This window comes from Salvelinus alpinus, chromosome 18, assembly GCF_045679555.1.
Source record: "Salvelinus alpinus chromosome 18, SLU_Salpinus.1, whole genome shotgun sequence".
NCBI lineage: Eukaryota > Metazoa > Chordata > Actinopteri > Salmoniformes > Salmonidae > Salvelinus > Salvelinus alpinus.
The window spans coordinates 41267777-41286732 of NC_092103.1; the positions used below are offsets into that span (position 1 = coordinate 41267777).

The 18956-nt window shown below is 40.7% G+C and overlaps 1 protein-coding gene across 5 annotated transcripts in view; it reads right to left on the minus strand.

Moving 5' to 3' along the window:
• Positions 1-18956, minus strand: part of LOC139544585 (uncharacterized) — a 40642-nt gene that overhangs the window by 1589 nt on the left and 20097 nt on the right. For 2 of the 5 annotated variants that reach the window (XM_071351887.1, XM_071351884.1), the window contains exons 1-7: positions 15336-15465; positions 12558-13003; positions 12129-12294; positions 9589-9826; positions 9354-9497; positions 6053-6203; positions 164-5904 (exon numbers count right to left, since the gene is read on the minus strand). In XM_071351887.1, coding sequence (XP_071207988.1) covers positions 164-5904; positions 6053-6203; positions 9354-9497; positions 9589-9826; positions 12129-12294; positions 12558-12975 — 6858 coding nt within the window. In that variant the 5' untranslated portion in view covers positions 12976-13003; positions 15336-15465. Of the gene's footprint in view, positions 1-163; positions 5905-6052; positions 6204-9353; positions 9498-9588; positions 9827-11954; positions 12014-12128; positions 12295-12557; positions 13004-13281; positions 14956-15335; positions 15466-18956 lie in introns of those variants that run through there. The other 3 variants (XM_071351885.1, XM_071351886.1, XM_071351888.1) reach the window with 3 other exon arrangements.

An 18956-nucleotide genomic window follows, 5' to 3' on the forward strand; every position in this document is an offset into this window, starting at 1 on the left:
CTGGAAAATAAACCATACAGCAATAAAAACACAGTCTAATTGATCTCTTTTTACTAGTTTAAAAATCTCACCATGGGAAACATGTTACTAAAGGCAATTTAAATTATTTGATATCATACATGTGTAATTTCTACTCCCCAAAAATGGGAATATATCAACAAACCTCAGCACAGCGAGTGTTCTCCATAGGCGGCCTCCCATGACTCCGACCTCTGAATCTCTGTGCTGTGGTCCCAGTCTTAACCATGAGCTGGGTCCTCTTTGACATGCTTGTATGCAACAGTGAGACACCAGATTCAGTCACCCCATAGACAATTTGTGGATTTGCTTTCTTGTATTTCGCCTGCGGCTCATCTGACCCAGCCTGTTTCGTGTCCCTCCACACCAGCATCTTCGAAGCGTCATACAGGATGTGTTCCATGCCAAACCAAGACGTCTTGCTGACCATCGTGTTGCTGCAAGCTTTCAAATAGTAGATTTTCTCCTGAAGAAATCGGAACACCATGGCAAGGTGCTCAGCCTTTCCAACATCGAATCCGTCTTCTAATTTGTCTGCAGGAGTCTCTGTGAAAGTCGTCACAAGCCTCTGGACCCTCTGTAAACTTTCCACACTGTCGCCAAAATTGACCATGCAAGACAGTGGTACAGAGAGGAAGAAACTCTCTATGTCTGAGGGATTTCGTAATGCAGCCTCAATCTCCAGCCTCTCTCTTTTGCTTTTGAGATACATGTAGTAAGACATTTCTGGGGCCCTTTTCAGCTGTTCATTCAATGTAGAGACAGCTAAATGGTACCTCTGCAATGCAATTGGGCCTTCGTTGATGAGGCTTTGTTGGAAAGATGAATATAAAGAGGACTGTTGCTGAAATCCCACTTTCCCTTTAAAGAGTTCCCCATACAGAGTGGGATCGTACCAGAGCAGACTCCTAAATGTAGATTGTCCACTCAAAAATCGCATCTTGTTATCTACAAATTGCCAGGCCTCCATCATTATCTGCAGTTCCAGGAAAGAATTCAACGCCTCGTACTTCAGTTCCATTGGTACAGGAGGACGGTCCAGATATCGCTCTAAAATCTGATCTCTTGAGACGATAGTTCTATTGACCTCAACATTCTGTTTTTCCTCAAAGTTTAAGATGAAGTACTGCATCATGACTTTGCATTCAGTTCGCAACGGGCAAAGTTCGGCAAAGGAAGCTACTTTGTCTCCATGCTTTAGTGCATTTGAGATATCAGCCACACTGAAGTTTCTATGAAAAGTCTTAGTGTTCAACCTTACAATGTGGCTTGTTGGCTTCTGGTTGGTGTTTTCTTTTGTTTGACAAAATTCAGAATTCTCTGGTTCTATTTCTGCTAGTGCTTTGAGCATGATCATGTTGTTTGCATCAATAGTGCAATTTGCCTGTCTTTGCTGTTCTCTTGAGGCATACTTTTCTGCAATTGTAATTCCATGGTTAATGTCAGGCACACTTGTGGAGATTTCTGCTTCAGTTGTATTCTTGTCCATAGGAGTTTGAGTGGACTTTTCAGGGACTTCCAACATGGAAGTACTATCAGGGCTAATGCAAGGAATGCTGTAATAATTTGTTTTGTTCCCTCTTGTTTTCTCCTTGTGTTCCTGTTCTTTACTATGAATCAGGTCATTGTCTGTGTTGATAGTCGAAGTGCATATCTTTATTGGGAAAGGAATTGCATTAGGTCTCAGATTGCGCAACTCCACCCTGTCAAGGACAACCAGGTGAACTGGTTTCTCCTTATGGTCATTGACATTATTCTGCATAGTTTCACAAATCTGTGGCAAATTCGTTGCAGTTTCACAGAGTGTATCTGATGTTTTTGGCTCGGGGTTCCTAACTATGGACTCAAAATTTGTCAAGTAATCTCTTAATCTAGTGATGAGTTTCACTTCCTTGGAGGGTGTGTCTTCTTGTTCCAGTGGGTTGCAGTAATGTGTTCTATCTGATGTGTCTGCTTTCTCTGTCTCCATTTTACCATACTTGTGCTGCAACACCCAAGCGATCTCTTCCTGTGGTTTGGGTGTGTTTGAATTTAACTCACTGCCGCAAAGAATCTTGATGGCAGCATCTAAGGGAAACTCCATGTTCTCAGAAGCTGAAATTATCTCTTTAGCAGGCGCCATATCACTGTTGGCCTCTTCCACCTCTTTTATAGAGTGCGTATGAGCTTGTAATGCCTTTTCTTTCAGCAGATCCACCTCGTGTTTTTTAAACTCAGTTATTCCCTCATTGTCTTGATTTATAGCCACGGTATTGGTGCATTTCGGTGGAGGTATTTTGTTCTGAAGGGAAGTGCAATTGCTCTGGGTTTCCTGAGATGTTTCTGTGTCATGTGGCTTGCCTTCGTTGCAAGTTCTGCTTTTAGATAGATCCTTTACTTCCTCAATGTGTTGAATGTCTTCCACAAAGTTGCTCGCAGTGCTCCCAGAAGTAGATTTTGCAGCCTCTTCATTGACTATTTCTATGGTCGACGAAGTTAAGGTTGTGTCAACAGCATCAGCGATCTGCTTTTCCTCGTTGATCTTTTCATTTCCATCTCTCATAGACATATTTGTTTCTAACTCTCTCGTTGGTGTCTTCAGATGTTTCTTCTCGAAACGATTACCTCTCAGACGTTCATTATCATCTGACGTTGGGCTGGAAGTAATATACTTTGCAAGAGCATTGCACACATTCCTTTGACTGTACATTCTGTTGTGATTGAATGTCCCCCAACGTTTTTTTCTCCTAAAATCTATTATCATCTTCAGGATAGTGCTTTTTTTTGATTTTATGGGAACTCGCGTTGAGGTCTTTAAGACGTCTGAAATTTTGTGAGCTGCAACCTTTGATTTAAATGTAAAACATGATTTGTGTTTGTTCTCTCTGGCATTTCTTGTGACCTTATTGGGGGAAAAGGTTTTGCGTTTCAAGTTTTTGTGGGAAACATTCAGACAGTCTTTTTCCCTCTGCATAAATGGCATCTGCATATGACCTGTAATGGCTTTATGGGATGTTCTTGATATTTCTGAGCATGGAATGTCAGTGGTGGATTTTTCAACAATCGATTTCTTCTTCACTCTTGAATGTTGATGATTTCTCGTTATCCTCACTGACGCATTTTCCTTCCCTTTGTATTTCTCTGCCATCATTTTGATTAATTTGGCATTGCGGGCATGTGCTCTGTTGAAGGTGGTGTAGTAGGTGGATGTTTTCAGAACACTGTCAATGGGTGTGTTTTCACTGATAATGCTGTTGTTGCTAAACGTTTCATTTTCCTGTACAGTTGGTGAGGCTTGAGTTCCTTGAGGACATTCTGACACTGAAAATCTCTTGGACAGAGAGGGTGATTCCGTGACAGCGGACAATTCTCTATCAGCGTTTATTGTGATGCGAAGGTTACATCCCTCTCCGATGTCTACTTGGTTTGGGTTGCAGGGCGGAAGGAGTGATTTATTGGTGTCCATAGGACTGTCTTTGCATTTTGGTTTAAGGTAATGTTTACCAGAAATTGAGCATGATCCATGCTGATTAGGTGAAAGAAAGAGCTCACTGAGTTGCAGCCTGTTATACAGGAAACTGTAGACTGTATCTTTGGCTTTTGAATCATCAGCCTGACATTCCTCAGTATTATCAGCTAAGTTATCACAGGTAGAAAATGTATTGGATTCATTTTGTTGATGTTGGCCAATTCCATAACATTCTCTGTCTTTCTGTAAAAGCCTTTCATGATTTTGCCTTGACATAACTCCAGGACAGAAGACCTTGACACTCATAACTTCCTCTGATGTTTCCATACCACAAACCTCTTCACAAGCATCCATGATATCAGTATGGCTCTCATAAATGACTGGACACTTTGGTTCTGAGGGATTTTTGTTCGCCATTGTGTCATCCACTGAACTTACAGCATTTGTTTGTTTTTTCTCTGCTAAGATTGGTTCACACTTCAGTTCTCTGCTCTCTCTGTTTCCCTCAGCGATTTCAGGTACAATGTTTAGATTTTTTTCATCTCTTATGGAATTTGGTTTGGAGCTTGCCTCTGTGTTCTGCTTGCTTGCATTAGAGTTTACATTTAGAGCATCCTGAGGTTTTTCCTCTGTTGCTGAGTTAAGATTGGACCTCACCTCTGTGTCCTGCCGGCTTTCAGAGGTTGCAGTTTGGTTGACAGCCTGGGGATGGAATGGAATCGGTGAGTCATTTTTCATTGCCATTTCATCTTGTGGTTCCACAGTAACTTTGTGCGCATCCTCTTCTGTTTCTGTGAGACATGTAGTGGTGGGTTCTGGGCTGCAAAGGTTCATGTCCTCTGGTTCCATATTGCCTGTGTTCCTCTCAAGTTGGAGGGCCACGTTTTCCTCCACAGCCCCACAGACAATTGATGGATTATGGGCTGACATTTCTGGGATAGGTTTTGATCTCTGATCACCATTTGTGGTGTACTGGGGCAGATTATGTTGTCTCACCTGCTGCTGCAAGTATGCACCGCTGTCCTCATGAGTCTTTTGAGGACTGTTGCACATCTCCACTGAGTCTGTGCTGGACAAGCATCTTTTTATACTTCCTGGTTTACATAGCTGCCCAGGGTCGACTGTGGTGACCTTGTCATTTTGATTGAGTAGACACCTGGACTTCTGAAAATAAGTAGCATAAAAATTGGTTCTCTCTAATAATGTCTTTTTCTCATCAAATGACAGATGTTGTAGAGAACCAATTTTTGCCTTCCTCTCCTCTTTGGTCAGATAAAAATATGGAGAATACTTCTGGAACTTCATTTTAAGCATTCTAGACGATGGCTGATTCTCAGTTGTAGGTATCACAGAGGATGGAGCTGAAATATTCACCAAAGTAGCAGTAGAACAATCTATTGGTGTATCAGGCTGGCATGGTTTTGGATCATTCTTTTTTCCAGTTTCCCTGAGATTTTTCTCCTGTTTTGGTACATTTTGGAGATTCTTATGCTCTGGCTTCACGGTCAATATGCAGACAGAGGTACCTGTTTGTTGACCGCTCTCTGACTCCATTGAAATCGATCTCTGCATGTTGTTAGTTTCTCGTGCCGACAATCTGGGATCCTTAATCACACGTGAAGAATAAACTATAGTAGAGACTGGTTCCAATGCACCTGTTGCAGATGTAGACTGTCGCCAGAAGTTATCCTGGTTCGTGGACAGGGTGTTCGAAACTTGTTGACAAGACTGAACTTGGTTACCTAAGTGGGGTTTATTATGGTCAAATTGAGCTGTTCCAGCATGGCTTGGGATCTGTAAATGTATAGGGTCAGTAACCTGTCCATTGTCTTCCAAGAAGGTAATTGAACCAGTGAATGGTTGTGGTAAAGGAGGAGCCCAGGAACTAAAGGGTGGTGGGGGCTGGTCGCAGGGACTAAAGGGTGATGGAGACAGTGTGGGTTGGACACAGGAACTAAAAAGTGGTGGAAGTTGGACACAGGAACTAAAGAGTAGTGGAGGCGGTGGGGGCTTGACACAGGAACTAAAAGGTGGTAGAAGTTGGACACAGGAACTAAAGGGTGTTGGAGGTTGGTCGCAGGGACTAATGGGCGGTGGGGACTGGTCGCAGGGACTAAAGGGCGGTGGAGGTGGTGGGGGCTGGTCGCAGGCACTAATGTGTAATGGAGGCGGTGGGGGCTGGTCGCAGGGACTAATGTGTAGTGGAGGCGGTGGGGGTTGGTCACTTCCATCGTGATACAATTGGTTTGGGATTGATGTAATGTTTTGGAAGTTATGTTGATCACCTCTTTGAAATGGGGGGTTTGTTCCAAATCCCTGAGATCTGTATCCAGGCAATGGACTTTCAGTTGTCCCAAAATGTTTGAATGTCACAGTCGCATTCTGACCTCTACCCACTCTTTGAGCCACGGTGCAGGTCTCCAAACATGCTGCTGAATCTGGGAAAGATGAAACAAAACAATTATTAATACTACATAGCCTATAGTTTGTGTATATTAAATATAAAACATGGATCATCAGGTGATGATGAATATGCTGGAATGAATCTAGTCATTTAAACACAATCTGGTTATTGTAATTCCATACCCTTTGTCTTTGGCCCCAGTTTTACAGATGGAACTAGAGTGCTAGTCGGAGAAGAATTTACAGAAGGAACCAATGAAACCATAGCATATGGCAAACATTGCCTTGGTCTCTGTTTTAGCTCCTGGTTTTCATTGTAGTCAAACAGGAACACCTGTAAACAGAGAATGTGTCAAGTCATGGTCATATGGTCGCATATCAAGTCATGACTAAGAGCAGCTTTCTCTAAAGGAGTGAACTTTCAAATATATTTATATACTCTATATACACACACAGAGTGTACAAAACATTAGGAACACCTGCTCTTTCCATGACATAGACAGACTAGGTGAATCCAGGTTAAAGTTATGATCCCTTATTGATTTCACCTGTTAAATCCACTTAAATTAGTGTAGATGAAGGGGAGGAGACCGGTTAAAGAAGGAGATAGTTGAGACATGTATTGTGTGCCATTCAGAGGGTGAATGGGCAAGACAAAAGATTTAAGTGCCTTTGAACAGGGTATGGTAGTAGGTACCATGCACACTGGTTTGAGTGTGTCAAGAACTGCAACACTGCTGGGTTTTTAATGCTCAACAGTTTCTTGTGTGTATCAACAATGGTCCACCACCCAAAGGACATCCAGCCAACTTCACACAACTGTGGGAAGCATTGGAGTCAACATAGGCCAGCATCCCTGCTGAATGCTTTCGACAGGGGGTGCAACTCAATATTAGGAAGACATTCCTAATGATTTGTACACTCACTCATATATATATATATATATATGAGTGTACAAAACATTAGGAACTATATATTTACACATACATACATACAGTACCAGTCATAAGTTTGGCCACACCTACTCCTTCAATGGTGTTTCTTTATTTTTGCCATTATCTACATTGTAGAATAATAGTGAAGACAACAGAACTATGAAATAAAACACATATGGAATCATGTAGTAACCAAAAAAGTGTTAAACAAATCAAAATATATTTTAGATTCTTCAAAGAAGACACCCTTTGCTTTGATGACAGTTTTGCAAACTCTTGGCATTCTCCTGGTAGTCACCTGGAATGTATTTCATTTAACAGGTGTGCCTTGTTAAAAGTTCATTTGTGGAATTTCTTTCCTTCTTAATGCGTTTGAGCCAATCAGTTGTGTTGTGACAAGGTACGGGTGGTACACAGAAGATAGCCCTATTTGGTAAAAGACCAATTCCATATTATGTCAAGAACAGCTCAAATAAGCAAAGAGAAACAACAGTCCATCATTACTTTAAGACATGAAGGTCAGTCAATACAGAACATTTCAAAAACTCTGAACGTTTCTTCAAGTGCTGTCGCAAAAACCATCAAGCGCTATGATGAAACTGGCTCTCATGAGGACCGCCACAGGAAAGACCCATAGTTACCTCTGCTGCAGAGGATGAATTCATTAGAGTTACCAGCCTCAGAAATTGCAGCCCAAATAAATGCTTCACAGATTTCAAGTAACAGACACATCACAACATCAACTGTTCAGAGGAGACTGCATGAATCAGGCCTTCATGATTGAATTGCTGCAAAGAAACCACTACTAAAGGACACCAATAAGAAGAAGAGACTTACTTGGGCCAAGAAACACGAGCAATGGACATTAGCCCGGTGGAAATCTGTCCTTCGGTCTGATCAGTCCAAATTTGAGATTTTTGTTTTTTCAATCAATCAAATACACGTGTTTAGCAGATGTTATTTCTAGTGTAGCTGGTTTGGGATGGTTTGGGATGAGTTGGACCGCAGATTGAAGGAAAAGCAGCCAACAAGTGCTCAGCATATGTAGGAACTCCTTCAAGACTGTTTGAAAAGCATTCCAGGTGAAGCTGGTTGAGAGAATGCCAAGAGTGTGCAAAGCTGTCATCAAGGCAAAGAGTGGCTACTTTGAAGAATCTAAAATCAAAAATATATTTTAACACTTTTTTTGGTTACTACATGATTCCATATGTGTTATTTCATAGTTTTGATGTCTTCACTATGATTCTACAATGTAGAAAATAGTAAAAAGAAAACCCCCTTTTCCAAACTTTTGACTGGCACCGTATACTGTATACTGTATGTGTGTATTTACACTACATGACCAAAAGTATGTGGACACCTGCTCCATCGAACATCTCATTCCAAAATCATGGGCATTAATATGGAGTTGGTCCTCCCTCTGCTCTATAACAGACTCCACTCTTTTGGGAAGGCTTTCCACTAGATGTTGGAACATTGCTGCAGGGACTTGCTTCCATTCAGCCATAAGAGCATTAGTGAGGTCAGGCACTGATGTTGGGTGATTAGGCCTGGCTAGCAGTCGACGTTCCAATTCCTCCCAAAGGTGTTCGATGGGGTTGAGGTCAGGGCTCTGTGCAGGCCAGTCAAGTTCTTCCACATCCATCTCGACAAACCATTTCTGTATGGACCTCGCTTTCTGCACAGGGTCATTGTCATGCTGAAACAGGAAAGGGCCTTCTCCAAAAGCACAGAATCATCTAGAATGTCATTGTATGCTGTAGCGTTAAGATTTCCCTTCACTGGAACTAAGGGGCCTAGCCTGAATCATGAAAAACAGCCCCAGACCATTATTCCTCCTCCACCAAACTTTACAGTTGGCACTATGCATTCGGGCAGGTAGCGTTCTCCTGACATCCGCCAAACCCATATTCGTCCGTCGGACTGCCAGATGGTGAAGCGTGATTCATCACTCCAAAGAACGCGTTTCCACTGCTCCAGAGTCCAATGGCGGCAAGCTTTACCCCACGCCGATGCTTGGCATTGCGCATGCTGATTTTAGGCTTGTGTGCGGCTGCTCGGCCATGGAAACCCATTTCAGGAAGCGCCCGACGAACAGTTCTTGTGCTGATGTTGCTTTCAGAGGCAGTTTGGAACTCGGTATTCAGGGTTGCAATCGAGGACAGACGATTTTTACGCACTTCACACATCAGCACTTAGCGGTCCCGTTCTGTGAGCTTGTGTGGCCTACCACTTCGCTGCTGAGGCCGTTCCACTGCCAATGTTTGTCTATGGAGATTGCTTGGCTCTGTATGCGATTTTATACAACTGTCAGCAACGGGTGTCGCTGAAATAGCCAAATCCACTCATTTGAAGGGGTGTCCACATACTTCTGAATGTATAGTGTATATTATATAAAAGATAGAGAATGACAGTGGCGAAAGATAGACAAGAGGTTGTGTCAAAGGGCAGCAAGTGGGTTTTGAACTAATGCAGACACTGTAGATATGTGTGCTGGAGGCTGCGGCATTACCACTAGACCAGCCAGGCCACTAAAGGTGCAAACTTACCGACGAGCTCAAAACTTGCTGAGACAAGCTGTCCCTCGGGACAGCGGGGTCTTTGGACACGTGACAATCGTAATTCACCGTTGGATCATGTGTGCTGTTCCTTCCATAACATGGATGTACTTTTTTCACCTTGCCAAAGAGAACCTACGGAGAAAAAAAGCAAAAACTTATGTTTTACCTGCTTAATGAATAGAAATAATAACAATTATCATATTGACGACTATTACCATCTAACCTTGAAAATGATGAGGATTATTCCAGCAGGGGTGTTGCTGCTGATATTTTTCAGGGCCACATCAGCGTGCCTGTGCAAATAGACTCCATATGACGGGTTTCCCAGAGAGTGTTGATCCGTGTTCTCAACCTTCAGTCCGTGTTGATACATTTGCTTAGCTTTTTGGTCAGAGGTGACTAAAAAACAGAACCTCTCCTCCATTTCTCTGACGTGTCTATCCTTTAAACGCATTTCAGATCTGAGAAATAGGAACATGAAAGCAAATGACTGGTCGACAGGCTTAGATGTATCACACACTGTTCTGGAATTAAATATAACACCAACTCTACATATATTAGTGATTCCCTCATTAGGCAATTTAGAGATGCTGCAAAGTAGGCATAAAAAGATAATTGGTAAAACTAGGAAATTATGAATGTGCAATTTCCACACACAGGCATACTTCAACTTCAAAGAGAACACTTGATTTGGGATAACAACACCCTCTACTTGATAGGGGATAACAACACCCTCTACTTGATAGGGGATAACAACACCCTCTACTTGATAGGGGATAACAATACCCTCTACTTGATAGGGGATAACAATACCCTCTACTTGATAGGGGATAACAACACCCTCTACTTGATAGGGGATAACAACACCCTCTACTTGATAGGGGATAACAATACCCTCTACTTGATAGGGGATAACAACACCCTCTACTTGATAGGGGATAACAACACCCTCTACTTGATAGGGGATAACAACACCCTCTACTTGATAGGGGATAACAACACCCTCTACTTGATAGGGGATAACAACACCCTCTACTTGATAGGGGATAACAACACCCTCTACTTGATAGGGGATAACAACACCCTCTACTTGATAGGGGATAACAACACCCTCTACTTGATAGGGGATAACAACACCCTCTACTTGATAGGGAATAACAACACCCTCTACTTGATAGGGGATAACAACACCCTCTACTTGATAGGGGATAACAACACCCTCTACTTGATAGGGGATAACAACACCCTCTACTTGATAGGGGATAACAACACCCTCTACTTGATAGGGGATAACAACACCCTCTACTTGATAGGGGATAACAACACCCTCTACTTGATAGGGGATAACAACAACCTCTACTTGATAGGGGATAACGACACCCTCTACTTGATAGGGGATAACGACACCCTCTACTTGATTTGGGATAACAACACCCTCTACTTGATAGGGGATAACAACACCCTCTACTTGATAGGGGATAACAATACCCTCTACTTGATAGGGAATAACGACACCCTCTACTTGATAGGGGATAACAACACCCTCTACTTGATAGGGGATAACGACACCCTCTACTTGATAGGGGATAACGACACCCTCTACTTGATAGGGGATAACAACACCCTCTACTTGATAGGGGATAACGACACCCTCTACTTGATAGGGGATAACAACACCCTCTACTTGATAGGGGATAACAACACCCTCTACTTGATAGGGGATAACGACACCCTCTACTTGATAGGGGATAACGACACCCTCTACTTGATAGGGGATAACGACACCCTCTACTTGATAGGGGATAACGACACCCTCTACTTGATAGGGGATAACGACACCCTCTACTTGATAGGGGATAACAACACCCTCTACTTGATAGGGGATAACAATACCCTCTACTTGATAGGGGATAACAACACCCTCTACTTGATAGGGGATAACAACACCCTCTACTTGATAGGGGATAACAACACCCTCTACTTGCTAGGGGATAACAACAACCTCTACTTGCTAGGGGATAACAACACCCTCTACTTGATAGGGAATAACAACACCCTCTACTTGATAGGGGATAACAACACCCTCTACTTGATAGGGGATAACAACACCCTCTACTTGATAGGGGATAACAACACCCTCTACTTGATAGGGGATAACGACACCCTCTACTTGATAGGGGATAACGACACCCTCTACTTGATAGGGGATAACGACACCCTCTACTTGATAGGGGATAACAACACCCTCTACTTGATAGGGGATAACAATACCCTCTACTTGATAGGGGATAACAACACCCTCTACTTGATAGGGGATAACAACACCCTCTACTTGATAGGGGATAACAACACCCTCTACTTGCTAGGGGATAACAACAACCTCTACTTGCTAGGGGATAACAACACCCTCTACTTGATAGGGGATAACAACACCCTCTACTTGATAGGGGATAACAACACCCTCTACTTGATAGGGGATAACAACACCCTCTACTTGATAGGGGATAACAACACCCTCTACTTGATAGGGGATAACAACACCCTCTTTAGAGGATGATAACAAAGCAATATAACAGGATATTAGATTACCATTCCATTGGTTCGATTCCAGCCATTATTATGAGCCTTCCTCTCCTCAGGAGCTTCCACTGATGTACATATTCATATCATGTTTCAGTACAGAGTTGTATATGCATATAGCACATGCATGCAGTTCTTGTGAAGATATGCACTAACGCCATTGAACAACATGTTGATTGTCACCTTTTTTCAGAGAACTCTCGCAGAAGCTCCTCGTTGTGTATTAGCGTGACATCATCCCACTGCCAGCTGAGGGATATCTCCTTGCCCATGTCCAATCGGGACTCATTCAGAGTTGTCTGTATCAGACTATAGTCCCTGCTCTCTTTGAGGCAGACATCCAAAAGAGCTGGTCAAAAAGAGATGCATACAGACAGGATACAATGTAATTCAACCATCCAACAAAAATAAATGGCAAAACACTCTGAACTTTAATTCACAAATCAATAGTTTTAGCATTATTGTTATTGTTGATAATAAATTGAATTTATATCACACTTTTTCAAGTGCTAAAATCATTGTAGGGAGTGGCACTGACTTTATGAGCTATCAGATTATATTATTCAGATTATATTGACATGGGTTCTGAATGTGATTATATGTTTCTCATACCTTTTCCATCTCCCCTCTTCCTCCTGGGAATGGTGAAATTCCTCAGGGGCGGAGCTCCTATTGCCTGGGAAGAGCTCACGGTCGGAGTTCCTATTGCCTGGGAAGAGCTCAGGGTCGGAGTTCCTATTGCCTGGGAAGAGCTCAGGGTCGGAGTTCCTATTGCCTGGGAAGAGCTCAGGGTCAGAGTTCCTATTGCCTGGGAAGAGCTCAGGGTCGGAGCTCCTATTGCCTGGGAAGAGCTCAGGGTCGGAGTTCCTATTGCCTGGGAAGAGCTCAGGGTCGGAGCTCCTATTACCTGGGAAGAGCTCAGGGTCAGAGTTCCTATTGCCTGGGAAGAGCTCAGGGTCGGAGCTCCTATTGCCTGGGAAGAGCTTCGGGATGGAAGTGCCATCTCTCTCTTGCTACCGAGTGTCTCCATGGTGCTGGCCTAATCCAGAATCATCACCCTGTTAAAAGTCCACACATCAGATCACAGCCAAGAGGACCGAACAACTTCTTCTTACTACAAAAACTGTTAAACACCATTTTGTATTTTCTCAATCTGGAATGCTGTCAAGGCATGTATTTGTATGAGGCACACTTCCCCATTTCTGAGTAACATGAGAACTTGATTGTGCAAGCATTCAAAAAAAGTCCCGCAGCAACCGCCAATTAGTATGTTGTGAAGTCAACCTTCTTCCCCATTTCCAAACAAAGATTGGTGCCAATGCTCAGGTATACTTACGGTTTGCATATCCAATCGTGTTCAGTGGTGGTATTTACCCTCATTCATCGAGATATAGTATACTGTACTGATTTATAAAGTACTGGATTCACAGCAGAATAACAAGGAGCCCGAAATGGCAACCTTATCTCTCAGATTGTTCGATGATCTACCTTAGCTCACGCAAATCATTTCGTTTTTCTTCCTTGTCGAGGGCAAAGTTACTGGCACATGCTTGAGCAGATCAGAATCTGAATGTAAATATGTGTAGTTCTAATATCTCACCCGGTCTCAATAATGTCAGAGTCTACCCATTCCTGGAACATATATGGTGTATCCAAAGTCACTGTGTTGTCTCAGTTGACCTTTAACCTTCCCTTCTGATAAGTCTCTCAGACCCCATTTGCTTGTTTTAACATCATGTGACCCACGTGACCATATACAGACAAGTATTTGGAGCAAAACAGATTCAACTTGACAGATTCAACTTGAGGCCAAAGGTTGTACAACACTGTCTATAACTGTGGTAATAAGCCAAATTGGTTAATACAGACAGATCGTAAACTACACTTACAGAAAAACCACATGACTTCACAAGTGGAAAATCACATGCTTTCACATGAAATGTCACACTTGAAGTCATGTGAAAACATGTGTCACATGTTGCTTTACATGTTATCACATTACCTTCACATAAGATCACATGAAAACATGTTTTTGGAACACTTCACATGTGTTCACATGTGAAATTCATGTGGTTTTTCCGTAAGGGTATACTTGCTTTAAAGTCAAATCAAAGGTTTGCTTCTATGTATTGAGCAACAAATCTGCTATCACCCAAATCTGCTCCAAAACCTGTTGAAAAATATCTCTGGAAATGGAACAGTGATATCGACCTGTGTGTGAGCCTTCTCAAATAGCCTCTGATGCAAGGAACCACTCAAAAACAGAAATCACAACAAAAAAAGTTCTGCAGTCTTTAGAGACTGTTACCTTTAAATTAGATATTATAACCAAAGTAAACAATTCTCCCAAAAATATGAAGAAGTAGGTAATCCAGTCAAAACAGACATACAACGCTGAAATGAAGAAGTAAGCAGTCTTTTTTTAAACTGGAAATGTCGAAAGTGAGCTCTGCCTCACAGGACTGGTTCCATGTGTATGAAACAAGTACTGCACAGACTGTTCTTTGACAATCAGACGGCAAACAAGTTTTGCAGTTTTTTTTTTTTTTACACTTGTTCTTCCTGAATACTTTTTCGACCATGAACTTTGAGGCATGCATTCCAACAGCTTCATCTATGAGGCTGGTTGAAACTGGCATGAAACTGTTTCACCCAGACTACCCACACTATCTTTATTCAGCCCTTTTTGCACTAACTCTTTTGATTCATCACATACGCTGCTTTTACTGTTTATCTGCCGCTACTATTATCTATGCCGTTGCCTAGTCACTTTATCCCTACCTATATGTATATATCTACCTCAATTACCTCATACACCTGCACATCAACTCGGTACTGGTACCCCGTGTATATAGCCAAGTTATCGTTACTCATTGTGTATTTATTATTATTTTTCAATTATTTTTCTCTGCATTGTTGGGAAGGGCCATAAGCATTTCACTGTTAGTCGACATCGATTGTATTTGTAACATGCTACGTAAACAACTTGATTTGAAATTACTTGGAATGAATAGACACGACTCTCGCTTCACAATTAAAAACCTGATGTTTTATTTTCTAATTCATGTTTTAAACTTGAGTTACAAAATAAAACATCACGTTTTGAGTGAGCGTTGTGCCTTTTCCTTTCAAATGCTCTAATTTTTGGTTGCACCTTGTCACATGTTGGTTAAGCACCTCTTCATAAATCATAAATCACCCCATCTCAAGACAAACTGTGGACCTGTACTTATACTGACTGCAGAGTGTGCATCAGTAAAACGTTGATGTTTTTGTTAGACCATCATACATCATGTTTAATCTTTTAATGAAGATACACTAAAGATGAAAAAAAGCTATACAAAATAAGCAGGAAATGACTGAAGCAGTGAATACATGCTGTTCTCTTACCATACTCAGAATTGTGGATAAAACTCTTCACGCTTGTCTCAGATGGATTTGTCACTCAAATGTGACTGTCATATAATTTGTACTTGCAATTTAAGGGGACACTCTGCATAGGGTTACTGCAGGAGGAAATGGCTTGACCTCAAAGTCACATGTTCAGTTGCAAAGGCTCAGGAAGTCCCCGCCACTGCTACAGCTCACACCTCCTATAGCTGCATATATAGGTTCTTACCACAAAGACTAATATATTCTACTGAAAGACAACAAAATGAAGACATCATTTTCCAATCCTGTTCATATACAGCTGACAGATTTGGTTTTGACTGAATACACAATCAATTGCCCTTTAATTGTTGTTAAATAGCTGTTCATAGTTTGATAATAGTTCCCTTATAATAAACTACATGTTGAATCATGGAAAATGTACTGATCTGAAGGATAAGCACTGCAGCACACTGACATACACATATACATTAACAGCATGGGTGGTATGCTAATTACAACAGCTATAATAGTCAACTACAGACAGTGTTGGGGAGTAGCTAACTGCATGTAGTTCAGCTAGTAATTTAACTACATTTTACAGTAGCTTGGTGTTAGTTGAACTCAATTCAAATGTTGGTAGTTTTTTCAGTAGTTCATTACTTTGTAGCCATGTAGCGGTGTAGCTAACTACAGGAACTACACTCTACTTTTTTAGCTAAAATAAAATAATGGATGAAATAGGCAAGAATTTCCTTTATTTTTCGGCATCAGACCTGCCTAATCCTCCCTTGAAAAATAGTTTTTGCGTTTAAGCTAAATCGCACATTCTGTTAACATCTGATTCCAGAGTGATCTGTTCTTGAAATTTGTAGTCGATAACATATCAGGTTTAGATATGAAATTTTTTCACAGAGTAGTTTGGAGGTAGTGAACTACTTTTTCAAAGTAAGTTTAGTTAAATAAACTCTAGCTTTAGTGTAACTTAACATCTTCCAGGGTGAAGTAATTGGTTGCTTGGTTAACTCTTTTTTCAGAGTAGCTTCCTCAACACTGACTAGAGATGGGCGTATGTGATATAATTATGGGCGTACAGTGATAAAAAGCACCAAAACTGAGGCCTCTCTTTATAGTGTGACCTTTTGTGTATTTACATGGTGGTTACAGTGCCTACAGAGAGTATTCACACCGCTTTACTTTCTCCACATTTTCTTGTGTTACAGCCTGAATTTTAAATGGATTAAATTGAGATTTTGTGTCACTGGCCTACACACAATATCCCCATAATGTCAAATTGGAATAATATTTGTAGAAATTGGTAAAAAATGTAAAGCTGAAATGTCTTGAGTCAATAAGTATTCAACCCCTTTGTTACGGCAATCCTAAATAAATCAGTGTAAAAATCTGCTTTACAAGTCACATAATAAGTTTCATGGACTCACTCTGTGTGCATTAAAAGTGTTTAACATGATTTTCATTTTAATGGCTACCTCATCTCTCTACCCCTTTTCACCCTACACTTTATCTGTAAGGTCCCTCAGTCGAGCAGTACATTTCAAACACAGATTCAACCACAAAGACCTTGGAGGTTTTCAAATGCCTTGCATTGAAGGGCACCTATTGTTATAAATATGTATTTTTTAAGCAGATATTGAATATCCCTTTGAGCACGGTGAAGGTATTAATTACACTTTGGATGGTGTATCAATACACCCAGTCACTACAAAGATACAGGTGTCCTTTCTAACTCAGTTGCCGGAGAGGAAGGAAACCTCTCAGGGATTTCACCATGAGGCCAGTGGTGACTATAAAACAGTTGTTCCTGTATGACCCAGTTACAGTTTTGACGTAAATCGGCTTGATAATCTATGGCATGACTTGAAAATGGCTGTCTAGCAAATCGACAACCAACTTGACAGAGCTTGAAGAATTTTTAAAGAATAATGTGCAAATATTATACAATGCAAGCTCTTAGAGACTTACCCAGGCAAAACTCACAGCTGTAATTGCTGACAAATGTGATTCTAACATGTATTGACTCAAGGTTGTGAATTCTTATGTAAATAAGATATTTATTTTTCAATAAATTAGCAAAAATGTCTAAAATCATATTTTGAGTTTGTTATTAAGGGATATTGTGTGTAGATGGGTGAGAGAAAACAGATTTCATCCATTTTGAATTTAGCCTGTAACACAACAAAATAAGTCAAGGTTTTTGAATACTTTCTGAAAGCAGGTACATGTATTTAGTGTGGATAGGTACACATTAGTGTGGGTACTAGGTAGACCTATGGATTACAATGTAAATGGGTGGTTGACAAAACTTAATTTAAATTGGTTAAAATTGTGACATTACAAAAAGCTTTGTTTTTTAAATCTTGGAATAGCTCATGAGTAAATTCATCTAGTGTTTGTGTTTTTTTCTCTCACAATTCTGAGCCAAATGTGCTAATTGTCCAATGTTGTGTCTGTCCCAGGGAAGACTGTGGAACTTTGAAATTAAATTAACATAAATTAATAAAAACAGGAATACAATTCCCTTCACCTACTCTTGTACTTATAACACAGAAGTCTCTTTCAAGAAACAATAGTTCCCAAGTCCATTTGTGATATTTCAAAAATTACATTTTGTCCTCAAAACCAATGTCCAAATGGTGTGACACAATTCTGTGATCAAACAACGAGCCAGCATTTGAGCACCATTGGACGGGGAAGGGTTCTCTTGCAATGAGGAAGTACAGAAGACATTGCAGCTTTGTTGTATGTTGTGTATTGTCCACGGGGTGAGGCCAATAAATAAACATTTAAAAAGGTGTTGTCATGAACAAAATGTTAAGGCAGGTAACATGAGGCAGGTAACATCGTCATAATACACAATTAAACAAATTGCTTTCTATCTAGATTTTTTATCTGTGAATCTAATTCAAAATGTAATGGGGAAACACTTGGTTATAGTCATTAGATGAGGAAATTGTGTTTTTCAATTTAAATTCTAGAATATAATTACTGATTTAAAAACAGAAGCAACTAATAATTAGTAAAAATAATGTTTTTGTCTATTGGGGAATGAATAAAGCTATATATTAGAATGAATTATAATGTCACACCAGAGGACAAATTCAAGGCTATAATGCATGACATGGTTAATTAAATATGATTTTTTTCAATAAATCGAAGGTGGCCACATAACATTTTTAATTGTTTAGACAGTCAATTGCAACTATATGTTTTGTTTACATTAATTTTAGAATATATATTTTTTTCACTTTTGTTTTGGCCATATGGCAGCTACTTAAATACATATACATACAGTGGCTTCAGAAAGTATTCACAACCTTTGACTTTTTCCACATTTTGTTGTGTTTAATGTGTTTAATTCCATTCGCTCAGTTCCAGCTATTTATATGAGCCGTCCTCCCCTCTGTACCCCATACTTTATCTGTAAGGTCCCTCAGTCGAGCAGTGAATTTCAAACAGATGCAACCATAAAGAACAGGGAGGTTTTCCAATGCCTCGCAAAGAAGGGCATCTATTTATTTATTTATTTAATTGTATTTATTTAACCTTTATTTAACAAGGCAAGTCAGTTAAGAACAAATTCTTATTTACAATGACGGCCTACCAAACCCTCCCCTAACCCGG